Here is an 18,531-nt window from a genome sequence, read left to right as displayed (position 1 = left end):
TTTCTGTTGCAACACCTCAAAATATTCCTGATCAGAATGAAATTGTAAGGCGTTTTAGCGATGTCCATCCGTCCATCTGTCTCTTGAAATCATGATAGAGTCCACATTATTTAATCTAAAACTTTGAAACAGTCCATGTTTAGGTATATAACGGTACCTCCAGATTTTCAGTATTTTGAACGTTTCTGGGCTATATTGGTCCGCATTTAGGTATAGCCCCTATATAACGTTGCCTCCAAATTTTCGGTATTTTTAAGGTTTTTGCCACAATTTTCAATTAAATCAGCTGGAAGGTCTGTTCTATCTCCGCAAAAAATATTTGCTACAGATCCACCATATAACGCTTCCTCCCGATTTTCTACAATTTCCAACCAAATCAGATGAAACTTTACATTTAGGGCTCTTGGTAGGCCTGTTATCTCCTGTTCGTTTCAGGACCACAAATTGGTATAGCCTCCATATAACGCTACCTCCCGATTTTCGGTATTTTGAAGTTTTCTGACACAATTTTTAACCAAATCAGCTGAAACTTGACATTCTTGAAAGGTCTATTCTTTGTTCGATTGAGGATACCTCGCGATATTCAGTATTTTTGTGGTTTCTGCCAAAATTTTCCAACCAAATCAGCTGGAACTTGGCATTTGGCATTTCTTGAAATTAAAACGAATTGATATTCTAAGTTTGTTTTTGATAAACATAGTGGTGGAGTTTATAAAAAACCGAACTTAAAGCCCTTTTTACTTGATTGGTGTAAACTGAGCCATAAACCCGAAGTTTTGCAGAAGTTCAACCACACTTTTCTCCTCAAATTTGCCATTGTAAATTCCGAATTGAAGATCATTTTTGGACAAAATTTTCAATGCGATTTAATGTTTTAGTGAAGACCACGCCTTTCCTTTGGAACGAGGAAGAACACTATTGATATCAGTGATAATCGGTCCTAAATTTTATATATCTCGTCTAAATGTAATTTGATTGTGCAACAAATGTGTTATATTAGTCCAAATAGGGTTGAATTTGGCGCACGCGACAGATGTTAGCCTAGAAATAGTTATGTCAAATTAGGTGTAAATCGGTTCAGATATAGAAACAGGGGGGGAAAAAACTGAAACAAAGTCAAACGTCATAATTTTTAATTTTTTTCTAAATTTTAATTGAATGGAAGCAAAAATATCGGAAATAGCATCAAATTTTAGAATAAGTTTAGATTTGTTGTTATTTTGGCCCATTACCGATGAAGTGCTTACTTGAGGTATTTTTAGTGCCATCCTCTCTTTCCAAAATACTCCAGACACAATAGTCCAACGGATTGGTATCCAAAGATTTTGGTGGCCATTGTGCGCTGGAAACCATTTTGTAACCATTCTTTGGTGCCGCGTGCTGAGTCCTGTTGAAATGTCCAAAGTCTGCGGCCAAAATGTTTGTGTTCCCAAGGCTTTATAACACCCTCCAGAACGAATGTTTTTCTCACTTTCGGCCAAGCGAAGCAGCTCTTTAGCTCTATTGAGTCTATTTTCTTTCCGTTGCGGTCTACCGTCTACCCCGAGCTCATTTTTCAATATTTTCCGAATGGAATATTGCAATATGTCCAGCTCTCGAGCCGTTTTTTGGACACTGCGACGCGGGTTTCGATCAAGTCGCTTCTTTACTTTTCGAACCATTTCTGCTTATATTGCTGTTTTCTTCCGCCCACTTCCTTTAAATGCTGGAGTGCTCTAACTATAGCCACTTGTGGTTTTCCAGCCAAATATAAAGAAATCACACAATCACGCTTGAATTCCATCACGAATAACTTTTGTTCTGGAAAGTTCTCACCAAAATGCTTTTGTACGCTTGTAAACAATATATTGAGCTATCACTGGAATAATTTTAACAGCTGTCGGACGAGTGGCTTAGAAATGACAGCAGTCTGAAGTTGGTTGCAGTTTTTTTCATTTCACACTGTATATCTTCGTCCAGTTTGTCTTTTATAGTGGCATTTGGCGTATGCGACCAAGAATCAAGTATGTCAAATTTGGTGGAAAACGGTTCAGATATCGCTATAGCTCCCATTGTGTACTGTTCATCCGATTTGTTATGTTGCTGTCCCCCACGGCTGTAATATGCAATCCATAACAGTGATATTTACTATCAGATATCAGATACAGCGCAGAAATACCTATGCAAAAATTTATTTGGATATATCCGTATTTTATTTTATTGTTCACTTAATGGTTACTATCAGCCCAAATGGACCAAATTTAGTGAAAATAGTTTCAGATGTAGCTATCGCTTCTATATAAAGAAGATATTTTTTAAAATCTATAGGAATTTTTTTTCGAAATATACATAAAATACTGAAAAATGCTTGACATTTTTATTTGAATTGTAAGTATTGCCTATATAATTTGATGTTGGAAGATTATTTAATGCAAATGTTGACCGCGACTGCTCCTCAAATTGTCTATCCGCTTAGTATAATTTTGGCATACTCTTTACAAAATTTCGCATCACTGATGTGGGCTCGCCTGTACAAACATGAGCTTTAACATTGTCCCACAAAAAACCGTCTAAAGGCGTTAAATCACACGATATAGAGCAATTGACCGGTCCTGAACGTGAAATAAAATGCCCACAGAACTCACCTCTCAATAAGTCCATTGTTATGCGTGCTCTGTGGCATGTGGCACCGTCTTGTTGAAACCACATGTAACTTGGAATGATGTTTTTCGTTCGCAGTCATCATAATTTAGCCTGTAAGCAAACACGTCAAATGTGGTGAAAATCCGTTCAGATATAGGTATAGCTTCGTAAAATATTCTTCATACGATTTTAGTCTTCCGGAAATCGTGATATGGAATCTATAGCAATCATATTTGGTACGAGAAGTCACTGACAAAAAAATATACCTCCTTCAAATGTAGTGGAAATCAATAGAGCTTCCATATATTTTTAAGATTCTATCCTATCTCAAATTTATACAGGTCTAAAGCCGCAACACGCAGTCAATAAATTCCCAATATAAACGTTTATTTGTTACGGGTAGTTTTACTAAAAGTGCATTTTGGTGTAGGGTACCATCAAGTAGTCACCTTCTTACTTTTGTTCTTTCTTTTCCCACAGTGGGAAAAAAATACCTCTCTACATTTTTGCTCAACTGTTCAATTTTGGGTGTACAAAGTCTTCGATTGGCTTTACTATCAAATTTTTGGTGAAGGGATCGTTTCATAAGCAGGCAAAACTTCTGGAATTGAAAATATAAAATAAACTTTCTTTTTGGATACTCTCAAGAAAATAACATCCTACATTTTTCTGTAACTTTTTTTCTCATCATACATACATACATACATACATATCCCTCCCTCCCCCTCTTTCTCCGATTTCCAAAAAAGAAATTATTATTTTCCAAAATTGATTTTTGGCAACAAATCAAAATAAAACACACAACTCTAACAACCAGCCAATGTTCCTAATTTGTATTCATTGATCGGCATACTTGTAACATAAACAACAATAACAAAAAAAAAAAAAAAACTGAACAAATGAATCCTCCCTTTCATCGATGGCGCCATCTAATCGCCCATTATTAAATATATCAAATTCCTTACGCGATCAAAATATGCACCACTCTAAGAAGACAAATTAATTTTAAGCCATTTATTCTTAAATTTTCTATATTTAATTTTTATAAATAAAACAGAAAATAAAAATCGAATTGAAATCAAAAAAATTGGGTGGAGATTTTTTATGAATAAAAAACACAGAAATTATTTTTAAAAAATGTAAAAATACAAAAACTGTCGAATTGTTTGACTTGCACTGCACCAGAACCAAAATAGTTTTCGGCTTAAAACAAAAGAAAATCTATGAGTTTCAAAAATTTCTTCCTAACTTTTATACAAAAATCATTTTGTTGTCTCAAAATTCACTGTGCAACGATAACTTTTTGATATCACAGAAATAACAACAATTTAAAAATTGGTTTTTAAGGTACTCAAACATACAGACTTATGTACAATAAAATTTGCAATTTGATTTTGTGTGTGTGTATAAATTCCAAATTAATTCATAAAACAAAATATATACATGCCATATGTGTTTTGCATTCTCTTTCTTTCTTCTTCTTTGAAATCATGGATATGGCTCAATTATGAAATAGATCTCATCATTTAAAATTTATAATTTAATTACAAAATTGTTGTAACAAAAATTCGGCAAAACATGTTTGATCAATTCGCAGTTTGAAATTAGTTAACATCCATAATGGAGCCATTGAAGTAATTTCTTTTATTTCAAGATCTTGCAAACAGTTTAAAAGACATCTGCACCTTAAAAGGTAATTTTGTATGTGTGATAAAACAAACAACAACATAAACATAAACATTTAAACAAAACACCATATTTTTTAACTTTTTATAAAACAATGTATATTTTTTACCCTTTTTAGTTCAATATTTTCTTTTACAACTTTGCAGATTCGAAATGTTTCATTATGTGTTTGTCCATTTGTTTTTTTTAATAACAACCTTATTTGCACGCTTTAAATATTAATTAATTAATTTTGATTTACTCTCGCCATACCACCTCAAAGCTGCATTTTTAACATTTTTCTAACTTTTGACACAAATCTCATTTTTTTTTTTTTTTTTTTTTTTTTTTGACATTTGAAACTTCCTCATACTTTTCACAACGTATTTTTGTATATAAATACAATTCAATGTATGTATATAAATGGAAAAAATTTTAGAGTGTACCACGATAAAAATTTGTTCTCAACCAAATTAATAGACGATCTCAAAACTGTAAAGATTCATTATTTCAACAAAAACGGTGTTAAGTTCGACTCACCCAAGATGAGAATTGAAAAAAAAATATTAAAAATATGCCAGAGCCCGGATTCAATTATATCAGAAACCAAAAACCTGATTTATGAGTAACAAAAATTTCTGCAGGTATGGTTTCAATTTATTTAACAAAGCAATTTACAGCAAATTCGCAGGGATTTTTTTTTTTTGTATCTAGGTTATCTGTAAAACTAAATAAATAATTTAAATTTCTGCTATAGAAAAAGTCAACAATGGTCTAAAAACTCTAGAAACTAAGACAAAACTAGACCGCTACATCGTCGGCGAAAAGTTCGTCTTAAAATTTAAAATTCCTTCGTGTTAGGCCTTTTTAGTACTCAAGATGCACACATTGTTCAGTTTGACAAATAGCAGTGACCTCAATATCAATCTTCAGAATTTTGGCTCTATCACTTCTCCCAATATCAAATTTAGAAGCATTTAGTACACATATCCAAAACAATGTACATCTCTCCATCCCAATAGTGATCTATGATTAGGTCTATTTAGTACTTTTCGAACAATTATAGCACAAATTACCAAAATCGCCTCCATATCTCAACCCAGAGAGACTTCAATATTAATGGGCTGGATTCCTCAACCCTTCACCCAATACCAAATTTAGTACCATTTAATGCTTTTCGTACAGCTGAACTAAGTATTTCCAAAACCACCTCCTTGGATACCAACAATTGACTAAATATCAAAGTTCAGAATTCTATCTCTATTTCTTCACCCAATACAGTACTTTTCGCACAATTAATGTTCACATTTCCGAAATCATCTCCATATGTTCAGGCTATACATGAACAGCGACTAGAATACCAAATTTCAGATTTCAAGCATTATCTATTCACAAAATACCAAACTGTACCATATATGAAGGGCTCACAGCTATACCGAACTAAGTCATAAAATCATAATTCGAAGATATTTAGAGGTAAAGTAAACGCACTGCTATTAATTTCTGGAAGGAATATTTTAGTCTACCAAAAGAAAATGTAAAAGTCTATATTCAAAATTAACTAATGACATTAATTTAAAATAGAAATAATTTAAATATATTACTAAAAAAATATTCAAAAACAAAAAAATCTACTTTGGTTCATTATTACTCTGAATAAAATTTCAAGATTTCACAGCTAAAGCGAACCAAGTCAAAAAAATAAAATAAAGTATTCGTTATATGATTCGTTAAGTCATGTCTTGGTTTGGCAGCTGCGGGTGCTTCTATTGTAATTGACAATCATTGTGATTTTTAGGAAAATAATATAAATTATTTTTTTTTTTAAATAAATTAATGTTAACAGGGATAAAGGAAAATTTAAGGTTTCAACTATGGTAGAAATAAGAAGGTAAAGTCATGCAACTATATGTTTACATTTTTATACCCTTCACCATAGTATGGAGGGTATATTACGTTTGTAATTCCGTTTGTAACACCTCGAAATATACATTTTAGAACCCATAATATATTCCTTATAAGCAAAAAATTCTATTTCGATTTAGCGAGATACGTCCGGCTTTAGCGAGATACGTCTGTTCGTCTGTGGAAATCACTCTTGAATCCGAACGAAATAAAGTAAGTTAATAAAAATTTACTCAAATGTATACTATGTCTGCAGGACTTTTGGTATTGAAAATGGGCCATGTAGGTCCACGTCTTCGTATAGCCCCCATATAACGGTACCTCCCGATATGCGGTACTATTACCGGAACTATTTCAAATGTAGTATTTGAAGTTCGTAATTAATACTACAGCCTATGACTGTAAATTTTCTGTGCAGGTTCACGTCTTCGTATAGCCCCTAATATACGGATATATTCGGTATTTTTAAGACTTTACCAGAATTTTTAATGGATTTTAATTTTTTGAAAATTGCCAAATTTGAACCAAATGGTGGAAGGTATTCAAAGTTCGGTCCGGCCTTACTTAGCTTTTTTACTTGTTTTTTTTTTTAAGTTTTTCAAATGTATATTTATAAATCCATTGTACATACAAATCAGAGATGGGAACCTGCTTTCAGGCAGGGAAATTTGACAGAGTAAATTACACAAAATGCAGATATGGATATGCTTATTTGAAATGACTTTACCTTCTTAATTTTACGATGGTTTCAACAAATATTTATAATTTTTGGGGCTGGCAAATATTCCTCATCTTCATTACTTGAAATATCACTAACACTGCTATTATTACTATCCATTTATAGAAAACACAAATTTTTTTTTAATATTGCTGAAAACTGAACGACAATAAACACGTGCTCACTAATAGTACTGATTCAAAGTAAAACACACTGACTTGGTTCATTTTTGCTTTAAAAAAAGTCGAAAATAACAGTCGTTGACTTAGGTTTTTTACCGTCAACTTTGGAACGAAACACTTTGTGACATTGTGCTTTACAGGGTAAACAGAGTTTCCATATACGGGGACATTGGCACTAATTTCAGCATTTTTTATTTTTCATGACTTGGTTCGGTATAGCAGTGAGCCCTCCATATAATATTATTTAGTAATTACACATCTTTGTTTCTCAAACTTACCACCAACAGGATCCCCAGTACAAAATTTCAAAATTGAAACTTCATCTTTTCACACGTTTCGAGTACCATTTAGTACATTTCGCACACTTACTTTCGAATCTTGATTCTTATATCAAATTTCAAGTTTCTAGCTCTATCCGTTCACATATTCACAAAAATTAAGAATTCTAGCTCATTCCCATTGTCCAGTACAAAGTATTCAATTGTTTTAACATTGTGGTACATACACCTATGCACCATGCTTGACCCTTGTGCTTAATTGATTAAGTTTTGATCAAAATGTCTGGTCCATTAAACTTGAATGGAACAGGTACTTTAGTATTAAATTATGTGCAAATCGAGGCGTATGTTACAAATGTTTTGTATATACAATTATATTGGACAAAAATATTGCTAAACTTGGTTCAAATCACTGCAACTGGCTCAGGGTTTCATAAAAAAACGAAAAAAATGAGAAACGATTGATATAATATAATTTTTGATGATAATTTAATGCAAATGTCGCCCGTTTAGTCCAATTTTGGCATGCTTTTTTCAACATCTCTGTCGGTTTCTGACGAAAATATGTTTTAATGTTGTATAGACTTGAGCTTTCGATATCTTCCGCCGATTTCATGTTAATTGTGCACTAAAGGCATAATGTAGGACCAAATCAAATAGATCTTTTCACATGCAACCGAAATCTGCGTAGAAGTCTATTTAGGAAATTTAATGAAAATAAATTTAGATATTCCTCTTATATGTATGTTTATGCACTCTATGTTTTACCTTCACCAAATTTTGTCAAAATTAAATCTCATTAATTAGTTATAAATAATATTATATAGCATTCTACAGTATACATTTCAAAAATCGGTGGTTCAAAATTGGTAATCACAAAATGTTACAAAATCACTTTACATATGACAGTAACACGATGTGGAATCTAGCCTTTAATGTGGAAATCCATTTATATTTATAAGCTCAACCGCTCAAGAGCCAGAATTCAATGATTTTGAACAATTTCAATGTTATTGTTACAACAATAGCATAATGAAACAAGTAAGCAAAGGCTATAGTCGTGCGGGGCCGACCATGTGATACCCTACAACACTAAAATATAACTATATAACTAACTTCATACGAGATTCTATTTCGGCTGCAAGAGGTTTCTATTTCGGCTACAAAAGCAGGAACATTTTGAGTTGCTGGTCCATTTCAACCCCTAAATATATTGCGGACATCTTTGAAACCAATAGGATTAGCCATTCTGAGCCTAATTCTACCTTTGTGAAAAATTTCGTGGGTATCGAACGATAATTGCAATCTGTATATAAATAATAACCCCAACTTGTGTTATAAAGTGAAAAAATATTAAAAAATATACACTTCATTATTATAAGTCAAATTGAAAAAATCGCATGCGATAAAAAAATGAAAAATACAAATATGTCACAAAATACTACAAAATGCATATGAATATCATTATTGGCATCTTTTTATGCGATTTTTTTTAGATTTTATACTTTTATGCCAAAAGGGCATTCTAAATTGACAAAATTTGTAAAAATCGCCCCAGCCATTCTGGAGATATAAGCATTCTAACTAACATCCCCTTCCTTTGAATATATACATTGTATATATTTCGCTATATATCCGATATTTTTACTATCGGCATTTACGTAACGGTCAGAATTGAACTGTTCGTCTATTTGTAATTTCGACGGGATCAAAAATATTCGCGGTTTAAAGGAAAATTTTACTTTTATTTAACACAAATGTTGTGGCCCATTTCACCCACTAAATATTACCCGATGAGCATCAAAATTGGAGTGTTTCAGCCCAGCTCAAAGCTCTAGCTCCATGCTAACTTTCGCTTCGATTGGTCTATAATTGTGACCTGTAGAGCAAATGCAAAATCATGAAATTTTTCAGTTTTTGGTCCATTTCAACCCCTAAATATTATGCGATCATCTCCAAAAAAATAGGGTTCTATTCTGACCTAAACCCCACCTACATTATAAATTTCGTGAAGATCGGGTCATAATTGCGACCTGTAGAGTGATTACAAATTAACATGGACAGACGGACGGACGGACATACATAGCTAGATCGACTCAGCTCGGCGAGCTAGGAAGATCCATATATACTTTCCTATGTGGGAAACCAATATTTCGAGGTGTTACATAATTTTTCCCCCAATCAAACTTATAATACCCCAACACATAGTGTTGTAGGGTATAAAAAAAAAACTTAAAACTGGCACGTATGGCTTTTATAACAAAATATAAATCGCAGCAACTAGATTCTTTTCGAAATTAGCAACAAATTAATGTCCAAGGTTTGCGGCCAAAATATTTGCGTTCCCAAGGCTTTAATACAGCTTCCAAAATATTTTTCCGATAATATTCGGCATTTAATCTGATGCCACGGTCGATTAATACGAGCGGAGAGTGACCATCGGCTGTTATGGCGGTCGACACCATCACCATGGCCGTCGCTCGAGTTCTGGGGTCACTGAAGGTGCACATTTTCAACTGACCTTTTTGGCAAGTAAACACGATCATTTTGTTTGTTTACAAACAGCTGGACAACGAATGTTTTCTCAACGGAGAAAATCAAATTCGGCAGTTCACCACTTTCGGCCAAGCGAAGCAACTCTTTAGCTCTTTTGAGTCTATTTTCTTTCTGTTGCGGTGTAAGTTCGTACACTTTTTGGAATTTCAATGACTCTACGAGCTCATTTTTCAATGTTTTCAATGTTTGCGCGGGTTTCGATCAAGTCGCTTCTTTACTTTTCGAACCATTTCTGCATTTGCTCCATCACGAATAACTTTTTTTTCTGGAAAATTCTCACCAAAATGCTTTTGTACGCTTGAAAACAATATAATGAACTGTCATTGGAATAATTTAAACAGCTGTCGGACGAGTGACTTAGAAATGACAGCAGTCTGAAGTTGTTTGCAGTTTTTTCATCTCATCCTGTAGGCATACCTAATTGGACTACTAAAAAGATCGTTTTAATATCAAAATTGGTCTTGAGCGGCTACAAACTATGTAATAAATTCCATTACTCCATTCCAACATTTGCCCTCGGTTGTGCTTGTGGAAATTCAGAACATTAAAAAAATTAGATTCATGTATTTTTATTTTGCTATATTTCCGATTTCAGACAATATAACTTTACGAAATCAGGATCAAAATAAAGATCAGTGGTTTTTCTATTGCAATGCATTGTCTTCAGCTCATAAATAACTCACAGTTGTATATAATTCTAGTATTTTTTAGATTTACACTTGAAACGACACATAGACAAAGTCTACATCACGACATATATTAACCCGAATTTGTTCAATGATAAGCGGTGAGAGCATTCCTTCGTTCATATATTCATTAGTTAATGCCTATATGACGGTAGGGTTACATTAGATTTTTCATTTGCAATACTTCAAGGTTTTAGTCTAGGCCTCGTTTATATATTCATTAGTTAATGCCTATATGACGGTAGGGTTACATTAGATTTTTCATTTGCAATACTTCAAGGTTTTAGTCTAGGCCTCATGGGGTGTAAATGTTTTGATCAGCATAAATCCCAATTCCGTTCGGCAATTTTCGATTACTGCCTGTTTAAATCGTCACCATTTTTAATCTAGAGGGTAAACAAGTAAAATTTAGAAAAATACATGAATTGATAGTCGACCTACATAATTTAATGTTTAAAGATTATTTCATGCAAATGTTAACCGATACTGCGCCTCAAATGGACCATCCCCTTAGCCCAATTTTTGCATACACTTTCCAACATTTCGGAGATAACACAGATAAAAGCTCTACAAAAATAGTTTTTGCAATGGTTCTGTCTGATATTTACAAAATCGACAATTTACGTACACATTGAGCCAAAAATAAGGGACGCGAGCGATGAACATTTCCAAAAGAGCACAAATATTGAAAATTAACCTTTCGAACTTTTTCAATTAATTACAAAAAGATAATAACTAAAATATCACACTTTAGTTCAATTTTAGTTCACAAGGATTTATCGAGTTGAGGCAATGAAATATTTGTACGTTATCTCATGTCTTAAAAATGCTTACTTTGGAATGCTTTTAATAGACAGTATTAATAGCGGAAGCGCATATGTTTTTTTTTTTTTGATTCTTAAATATCACGAGTGTATTCGAACTGGGTCAAAACATGTGTTCATATCCTTGCTAAACGACTCCGACTTTTTATATTCGTATTGGTGTATATGGGCGATCTACTTAAGCTTAGCAATTGTTAAAAACTAGAATATGTAAGTGAACCAATTAGAAGTTACAAAATGCAGAGGTTGTTATACGATTTCGAATCTGCTGCTAAGTCCCAAAAGAAAGTATGATGACATCTGATGTAATATTTGCTTTATTTTAACATGATTATTTTTGTTTGTTTTTCACATGCATTCCCAAAGAGACACACATACACACACAAAAAGTGCACATGTAATTTTCTCTCTCTCCTTTAAACAAATGTGAATAAAATGACGTATACGTTTAACTTGTCAAAGCCTCAATCTATACAAAAATACAATGCGCGAGGATACGAAACTAATGAGAAAATTAAAAAAAAGAAAACGAATTTACAAAAAAGTATAGTAGAATTTGTTCCTGTTCTGTCGATTGTCATGTTCCTTTAGCTGTGTTAGTTTTTATACCTTAAACAGTGCTTGCATTTGATGCCCAAGGAGATGACGAAGAGAGTTCGCTGCCACATTTGGACGGTTTCACTTCTAAATTGCCACCTGGCTATTTGACGCATGGTTTGCCAACGGTAAAGGATGTTGCCCCAGCCATTACGCCCCTGGAACAAAAGAAGGAGCAAGAGGAAAAGAAAGAGAGTAAGTAGAGAGTACTTAATGCCTGATTACGGATATCACTTCTAATCAACCATTAATCGCTTGCATTTGCAGTCAAGGAACTTTCAGAGGAACAGAAACAAATGATCATCCTGTCGGAGGACTTCCAAAGGTTTGTATTACGCGCTGGCCGTATTATGGAGAGAGCCTTGTCAGAGAATGTTGATATTTATACGGATTACATTCGTATTGGCGATAATGAGGAGGCTAACGATGAGAAATCGCATGCACGTCTGTCGTTGAATCGTGTATTCTATGATGATCGCTGGTCGAAAAATCGTTGCATTACATGCATGGATTGGTCTTCACATTTCCCCGAATTGGTAGTGGCTTCCTATCACAACAATGAGGTAAATTATTCTTTACTATTACATTAGTTGGATTTTTAAAACGATTTCTTCTCCTCCAGGAAAGCCCCAATGAACCGGATGGTGTTGTTATGGTTTGGAATACTAAATTTAAGAAACACACTCCCGAAGATGTTTTCCATTGTCAGAGTGCAGTTATGTCAACATGTTTTGCTAAATTCAATCCCAATTTAATTCTGGGTGGTACTTATTCCGGTCAAGTGGTTCTCTGGGATAATCGTGTCCAAAAACGTACACCCATACAACGTACACCACTGAGTGCTGCAGCTCACACCCATCCCGTGTATTGTCTACAAATGGTCGGAACACAAAATGCTCATAATGTCATTTCCATTTCATCGGATGGTAAATTATGTTCGTGGAGTTTGGATATGTTGTCATTGCCTCAGGATACAATGGAACTTCAACAGAGTCAAAAGAAAGCCATAGCCATTACATGTATGGCCTTTCCGGCAAATGAGATCAATAGTTTGGTAATGGGCAGCGAAGATGGTTATGTGTATTCAGGTAAGGAATAAGAGAGATGCTAAACTTTTTTCCACTGTTATACTTGAACAGCTGTTGCTCTTTTTAAAGTAGGGCTTCAAACATTTGACGGAAAAGTACTTGGTATTTAAGTAGAAGATCATTTGTCTCTGCAATTATCAGAGTTTATTATCAGTAATAAAGAATTTTAATATCCTCAGCCTTATGGCTACAGAGGTTCATTTCATATTTTAGACCAAAGTTATATTTGAAAGAAATCGATTTCCGCCAGGATTTCAAATGCTAACGTCGATTTAGCTTTGCCTGCGAAAAATCCTAAAATTGATGTTGCCCATCAGTGAGCGACACCAACAAGTAGCAGCACATTAAAAAAGATGACTGTTTATACCCTCAGCCATATTGCTAGAAAGGGTATACATCATTTGATACCGCCAAAACGTGCCTGATCGAAATAACGTTTTAGATCATAGGTATCTTTGGACCATTTCCGTTTGAGGACATTTGGAGTAGATCTAGCGATGTCCATCCGTCGGCCTGGCTGGCTGGTGCGTACGATAACTCTCGAGGGAGTATCCGATTTGGTCCAAACTTGGTACATCGTAATATTATTGTCAAACTTAGATCGAGTTCGGAGATTGACAATATCAGTCCACTCCTCGTGGTACCTGCACCACAAAAGGTAAAAAATTTCAAAGAAAATATTTTAGTGCACAAAATGAGAAAGGATGATCCGATTTTGCTTCAACTTTGCAAATCCTTGGAACAGTGCTAGGTCCGGGCGAAAATTGACAAAATCGGTCAACTCCAATAAGTACCTCCCCCACAAAAAGGGTCACAATTTTGAATAATTAAAATTCTCATCAAATGTAAATAAGAGTCGGATTGTCTTTCAATTTCACACATCACAATATTTTTATTAACCCAAAATTTGGTGTGAAGTTAGGGCATATCGGTCCACTGGTACCTCTCCACAGACGGCCAAAATTTGGAATATCAAAGAAGCTCATAAAACACGAAATTAATATCCGATTCCATTCAAACTTGTCTCAATCAAGACAAGTGTGTTATAAAGATGGTAGATATCGGAACATTCCTTCTGGTACCTCCCCACACAGCGGGTCAATATTTTGATTAACTATGACGCTCTAAAAATGCGAAAATAGCATCCGATTATTTTCAAACTTGGCTTATTCCAATACCTATACCAATGCAAGATCTAGTGTGGAGATGGATACATCGGTCCTTCCTTCTGTTACCTTTCCTACAAAATGCTACAAATTTGAGTAATTATATCTGCCGTAACATTCGAAGTAAGTCACTGATTCTTTTAAAACTTGGTATATCTAAATATTTCTCTCAAACAGAGATCAGATGTGAATAAGAGATTTTTCGGCCCATTCGTACCCCATAAGCGGACAAAATGTTTAATAATTATAAAGTCTGAGGTAAACCTGAATGATAATTTTAAATTGTTGTATAGATTATTCGATGTAAGAGTAAGATATAAGATTATTAAAAAAATCTTCGACATTTAATGGTCTTTTCATAGAAGACCTAATGGTCTTCTCATAGAAGACCTAATGGTCTTCTCATAGAAGACCTAATGGTCTTCTCATAGAAGACTTAATGGTCTTCTCATAGAAGACTTAATGGTCTTCTCATAGAAGACCTAATGGTCTTCTCATAGAAGACCTATTGGTCTTCCTCTCATAGAAGATCTATTGGTCTTCCTCTCATAGAAGACCTATTGGTCTTCCTCTCATAGAAGACCTATTGGTCTTCCTCTCATAGAAGACCTATTGGTCTTCCTCTCATAGAAGAGACCTATTGATCCTCCTCTCATAGAAGACCTATTGGTCTTCCTCTCATAGAGGACCTATTGGTCTTCTCATAGAAGATTTATTGGTCTTCTCATAAAAGGCCAATTAGTCTTCTCATAGAAGACCTATTGGTCTTCTCATAGAAGACCAATTGGTCTTCTCATAGAAGACCTATTGGTCTTCTAATAGAAGACCTATTGGTCTTCTAATAGGTCTTCTCATGGAAGACCAATCATAGAAAACCAATTGGCCTTCTCATAGAAGACCTATTGGTCTTCTCATAGAAGACCTATTGGTCTTTTCATAGAAGACCTATTGGTCTTCTCATAGAAGACCAATTGGTCTTCTCATAGAGGACCTAATGGTCTTTTCATAGAAGACCTAATGGTCTTCTCTTAGAAGACCTAATGGTCTTCTCTTAGAAGACCTAATGGTCTTCTCATATAAGACCTAATGGTCTTCTCATAGAAGACCTATTGGTCTTCCTCTCATAGAAGACCTATTGGTCTTCCTCTCATAGAGGACCTATTGGTCTTCTCATAGAAGATTTATTGGTCTTCTCATAAAAGGCCTATTGGTCTTCTCATAGAAGACTTATTGGTCTTCTCATAGAAGACCAATTGGTCTTCTCATAGAAGACCTATTGGTCTTCTCATAGAAGGCTCATAGAAGACTTAGCTCTCATAGAAGACCTAGCTCTCATAGAAGACCTAGTATTCTTCTTTTCCTACATGGAATTTTCTCAAATGAGTAATATAAAATTGTTCGCTTTCACATAGTTTCAATAGCTATAGTTCTGTGTATTATTTTACATCTTTTTACCACAAAAAATTAATACCCGCCTTTTTTTTTTCTATTTTCAGCCTCTCGTCATGGTCTGAGATCTGGTGTAAATGAAACATTTGAAAAGCATATCGGTCCGGTTACAGGCATTTCAACACATTACAATCAATCCTCGCCCGATTTCAGTCACTTGTTCCTTACCTCATCCATTGATTGGACAATCAAGCTATGGTCATTGAAAGATAACAAACCATTGTATTCGTTTGAAGACAATTCGGACTATGTTATGGATGTAGCATGGTCTCCCGTTCATCCGGCATTGTTTGCTGCTGTCGATGGTAGCGGTCGTCTAGATTTATGGAATTTAAATCAAGACACCGAAGTACCCACGGCATCAGTTGTTGTAGACCATGCACCGGCATTGAATCGTGTATCATGGATGCCAAATGGCCAGCATGTATGTGTGGGCGATGACAGTGGTCGCCTGCATGTTTACGATGTGGCTGATCATTTGGCACAGCCATCTAGGGATGAATGGTCTAGATTTAATGCTACACTAAATGAGCTCAAAATGAATCAAAGCGATGAGGTTTAGATGTAGATCCATATAGACACAAAACCTAGAACTTTCTGATTATTTAAAATATAATAAAAAGAAGTCAGAAGTTCTAAAACCCACAACAACAACAATTCTATTTACAGCTTTAAAAGACTATAAAGTTGTTCAAATGGCAATTTTACTTTCAAAATATTTTTTTGTATTTTTGCTTTTCCCCCCCTTCGCTGTTTTTTTTCCTTTGCATCTCTAAAGCCTTTGTATCTCTTCTTTTGTATTGTAACATTAACCCTCTTAGTCACGAAACAATTAAGTCCTTTTTAGAAATAATTTGTATTTGATTTATTTACCTTTCCCATTCTCCTTCTTTAAGTATTATAAGTTCATTACAAATGAAGGTTTACTGTATTAAATCAAATAAAATCTATGATAAATTTGTTAAACAATTGTATTTATGTTTTTGATACAAACTTTATTTAACATCGACTTTTTTTAAAAACTCAAGAGAGATATTTCGTTGATTTGTTTTTTAACTTTTAAACAATTTTTATGGTATTATTTATACACAAACTACTATTTGGCTAAACTATTTGTTAATATAAACAAGTAAATTCAATTTAAACAACAATCGAACGTGGTTATAAAGAGTATTGCTTTCAATTTGTGTTAAATTGATACAAATTCCTACAAGATGGATTGGTTTATAATGTACTAAAGCAAGAAATGTATTGCAAAAGTTCTTTATAACCCTGTTTGATTGTTTATAAATAAAAAAATATAACAACCACAGCAACACTCAAACCCTTACAAAATCAATCTGAAATTTATGGCAGTTTTCTTAAAGAATAATTATTAATGATAGTTAAAATAAAGATGTGTACGATTGTCTCCCTAAAGCAAATTGGCATATTTAAAATAACAACAAGAACAACTATATGAATTAAAGTAGATGTGTAACAAGCGTACATACGAGTATACACATATTATTAAAAAAATGATGAAGTATACATCCATATAACATATATTTATTGAAAATAATCTATTGAGAATATACATTAAAAATTTATTGGAAATATGAAATTGGGTGTTTTTATTTTTTGTTCAGTAGAGTAAAGGTAATTAACATAGCATTCCTAAAAATATTGAAAAAATAATTTTTGGTGGCAAATTTTATATTTTCTTTATAAATTCGTTTGTAAATTTCGGTTTGGAAGATCCAAGTTATTGAAAGGCATGCGGAAGCAGTAAAATCTTGTATTCCATGTTTAAAATTCAGGCTACTTCAATAGTACGAAACAATGAAAACTCGGTAATGGGTTGGCGGGTTTGGTCGGACAATTTAGAAAATGCAGCATAGTGCCCGGGTAGTATCATATGTTTTATAAATGTTCTGCTAATTTTCATCAATTCATCCCCAATATAGATTGAGACAACTGCACCATCGTGATAGTAATGGGGCCCAAATTACCGTAGCTTGTTTAACAAACTGACGTTTTTCAACTGCAATGGGGATGTAGTGGCTCTAAAAATAGTATTCATAATGAGCAAAAATTTCTATATTCGATATCGGCAAAAATTCGATAGATATTAATTAATTTAAATAAACAGAAGAAAGCTTGAAAACAACGGACTACACAGCACAATACGCTTCTCAAAATTTCAAGGACCACCTGGCTAAACAGTCCACGACCCACCGTCCACTGTGCAGAGGAGTTTGGTATTTCTACTAAATACTGTTGTCATTTCTAAGCCACTCCTCCGACAGCTGTTACAATTATTCCAGTGACAGCTCATTGTATTGTTTACAAGCTTACAAAAGCATTTTGGCGAGAATTTTCCAGAAAAAAAAAGTTATTCGTGATGGAATTCAAGCGTGATAATGTGATTTCTTTATGTTTGGCTGGAAAACCACAACTGGCTATCGTTAGAGCCCTCCAGCATTTAAATGTGAATAAATCTTTTGTGACTCGTACCATCGCTCGTTACCGAGATACTGGTAGCGTAGCCCGACGTCAAAGAAGTGGACGAAGAAAACAGCAAAGTCAGCAGAAATGGTTCGAAACGTAAAGTAAAGAAGCGACTTGATCGAAATCCGTGTCGCAGTGGCCGAAAAATGGCTGGCCGTGAGCTGAACATATCTCAATATTCCATTCGGCAAATATTGAAAAATGAGCCATTGACATTCCAAAAAGTGCAAGAACTTACACCGCAACAGAATGAGTATAGACTCAAAAGAGCTAAAGAGTTGCTTCGCTTGGCCGAAAGTGGTGAA

The 18,531-nt window shown here is 34.1% G+C and overlaps 1 protein-coding gene across 18 annotated transcripts in view; it reads left to right on the top strand.

The window, feature by feature from the left end:
- LOC101888373 (cytoplasmic dynein 1 intermediate chain) overlaps window positions 1-17,339 on the top strand; it is a 34,946-nt gene extending 17,607 nt beyond the window's left edge. For 8 of the 18 annotated variants that reach the window (XM_059119198.1, XM_020037862.2, XM_059119197.1 and 5 more), the window contains 4 exons: window positions 12,076-12,228; window positions 12,301-12,596; window positions 12,656-13,121; window positions 15,784-17,339. In XM_059119198.1, coding sequence (XP_058975181.1) covers window positions 12,076-12,228; window positions 12,301-12,596; window positions 12,656-13,121; window positions 15,784-16,298 — 1,430 coding nt within the window. In that variant the 3' untranslated portion in view covers window positions 16,299-17,339. Of the gene's footprint in view, window positions 1-12,054; window positions 12,229-12,300; window positions 12,597-12,655; window positions 13,122-15,783 lie in introns of all 18 variants that reach the window. The other 10 variants (XM_005186562.4, XM_011295488.3, XM_005186560.4 and 7 more) reach the window with 2 other exon arrangements.
- The last annotated feature ends 1,192 nt before the right edge of the window (window positions 17,340-18,531 follow it).

This window comes from Musca domestica, unplaced genomic scaffold, assembly GCF_030504385.1.
Source record: "Musca domestica strain aabys unplaced genomic scaffold, Musca_domestica.polishedcontigs.V.1.1 14, whole genome shotgun sequence".
NCBI classification, from domain to species: domain Eukaryota; kingdom Metazoa; phylum Arthropoda; class Insecta; order Diptera; family Muscidae; genus Musca; species Musca domestica.
This window is presented reverse-complemented; position numbering and strand designations above follow the sequence as displayed.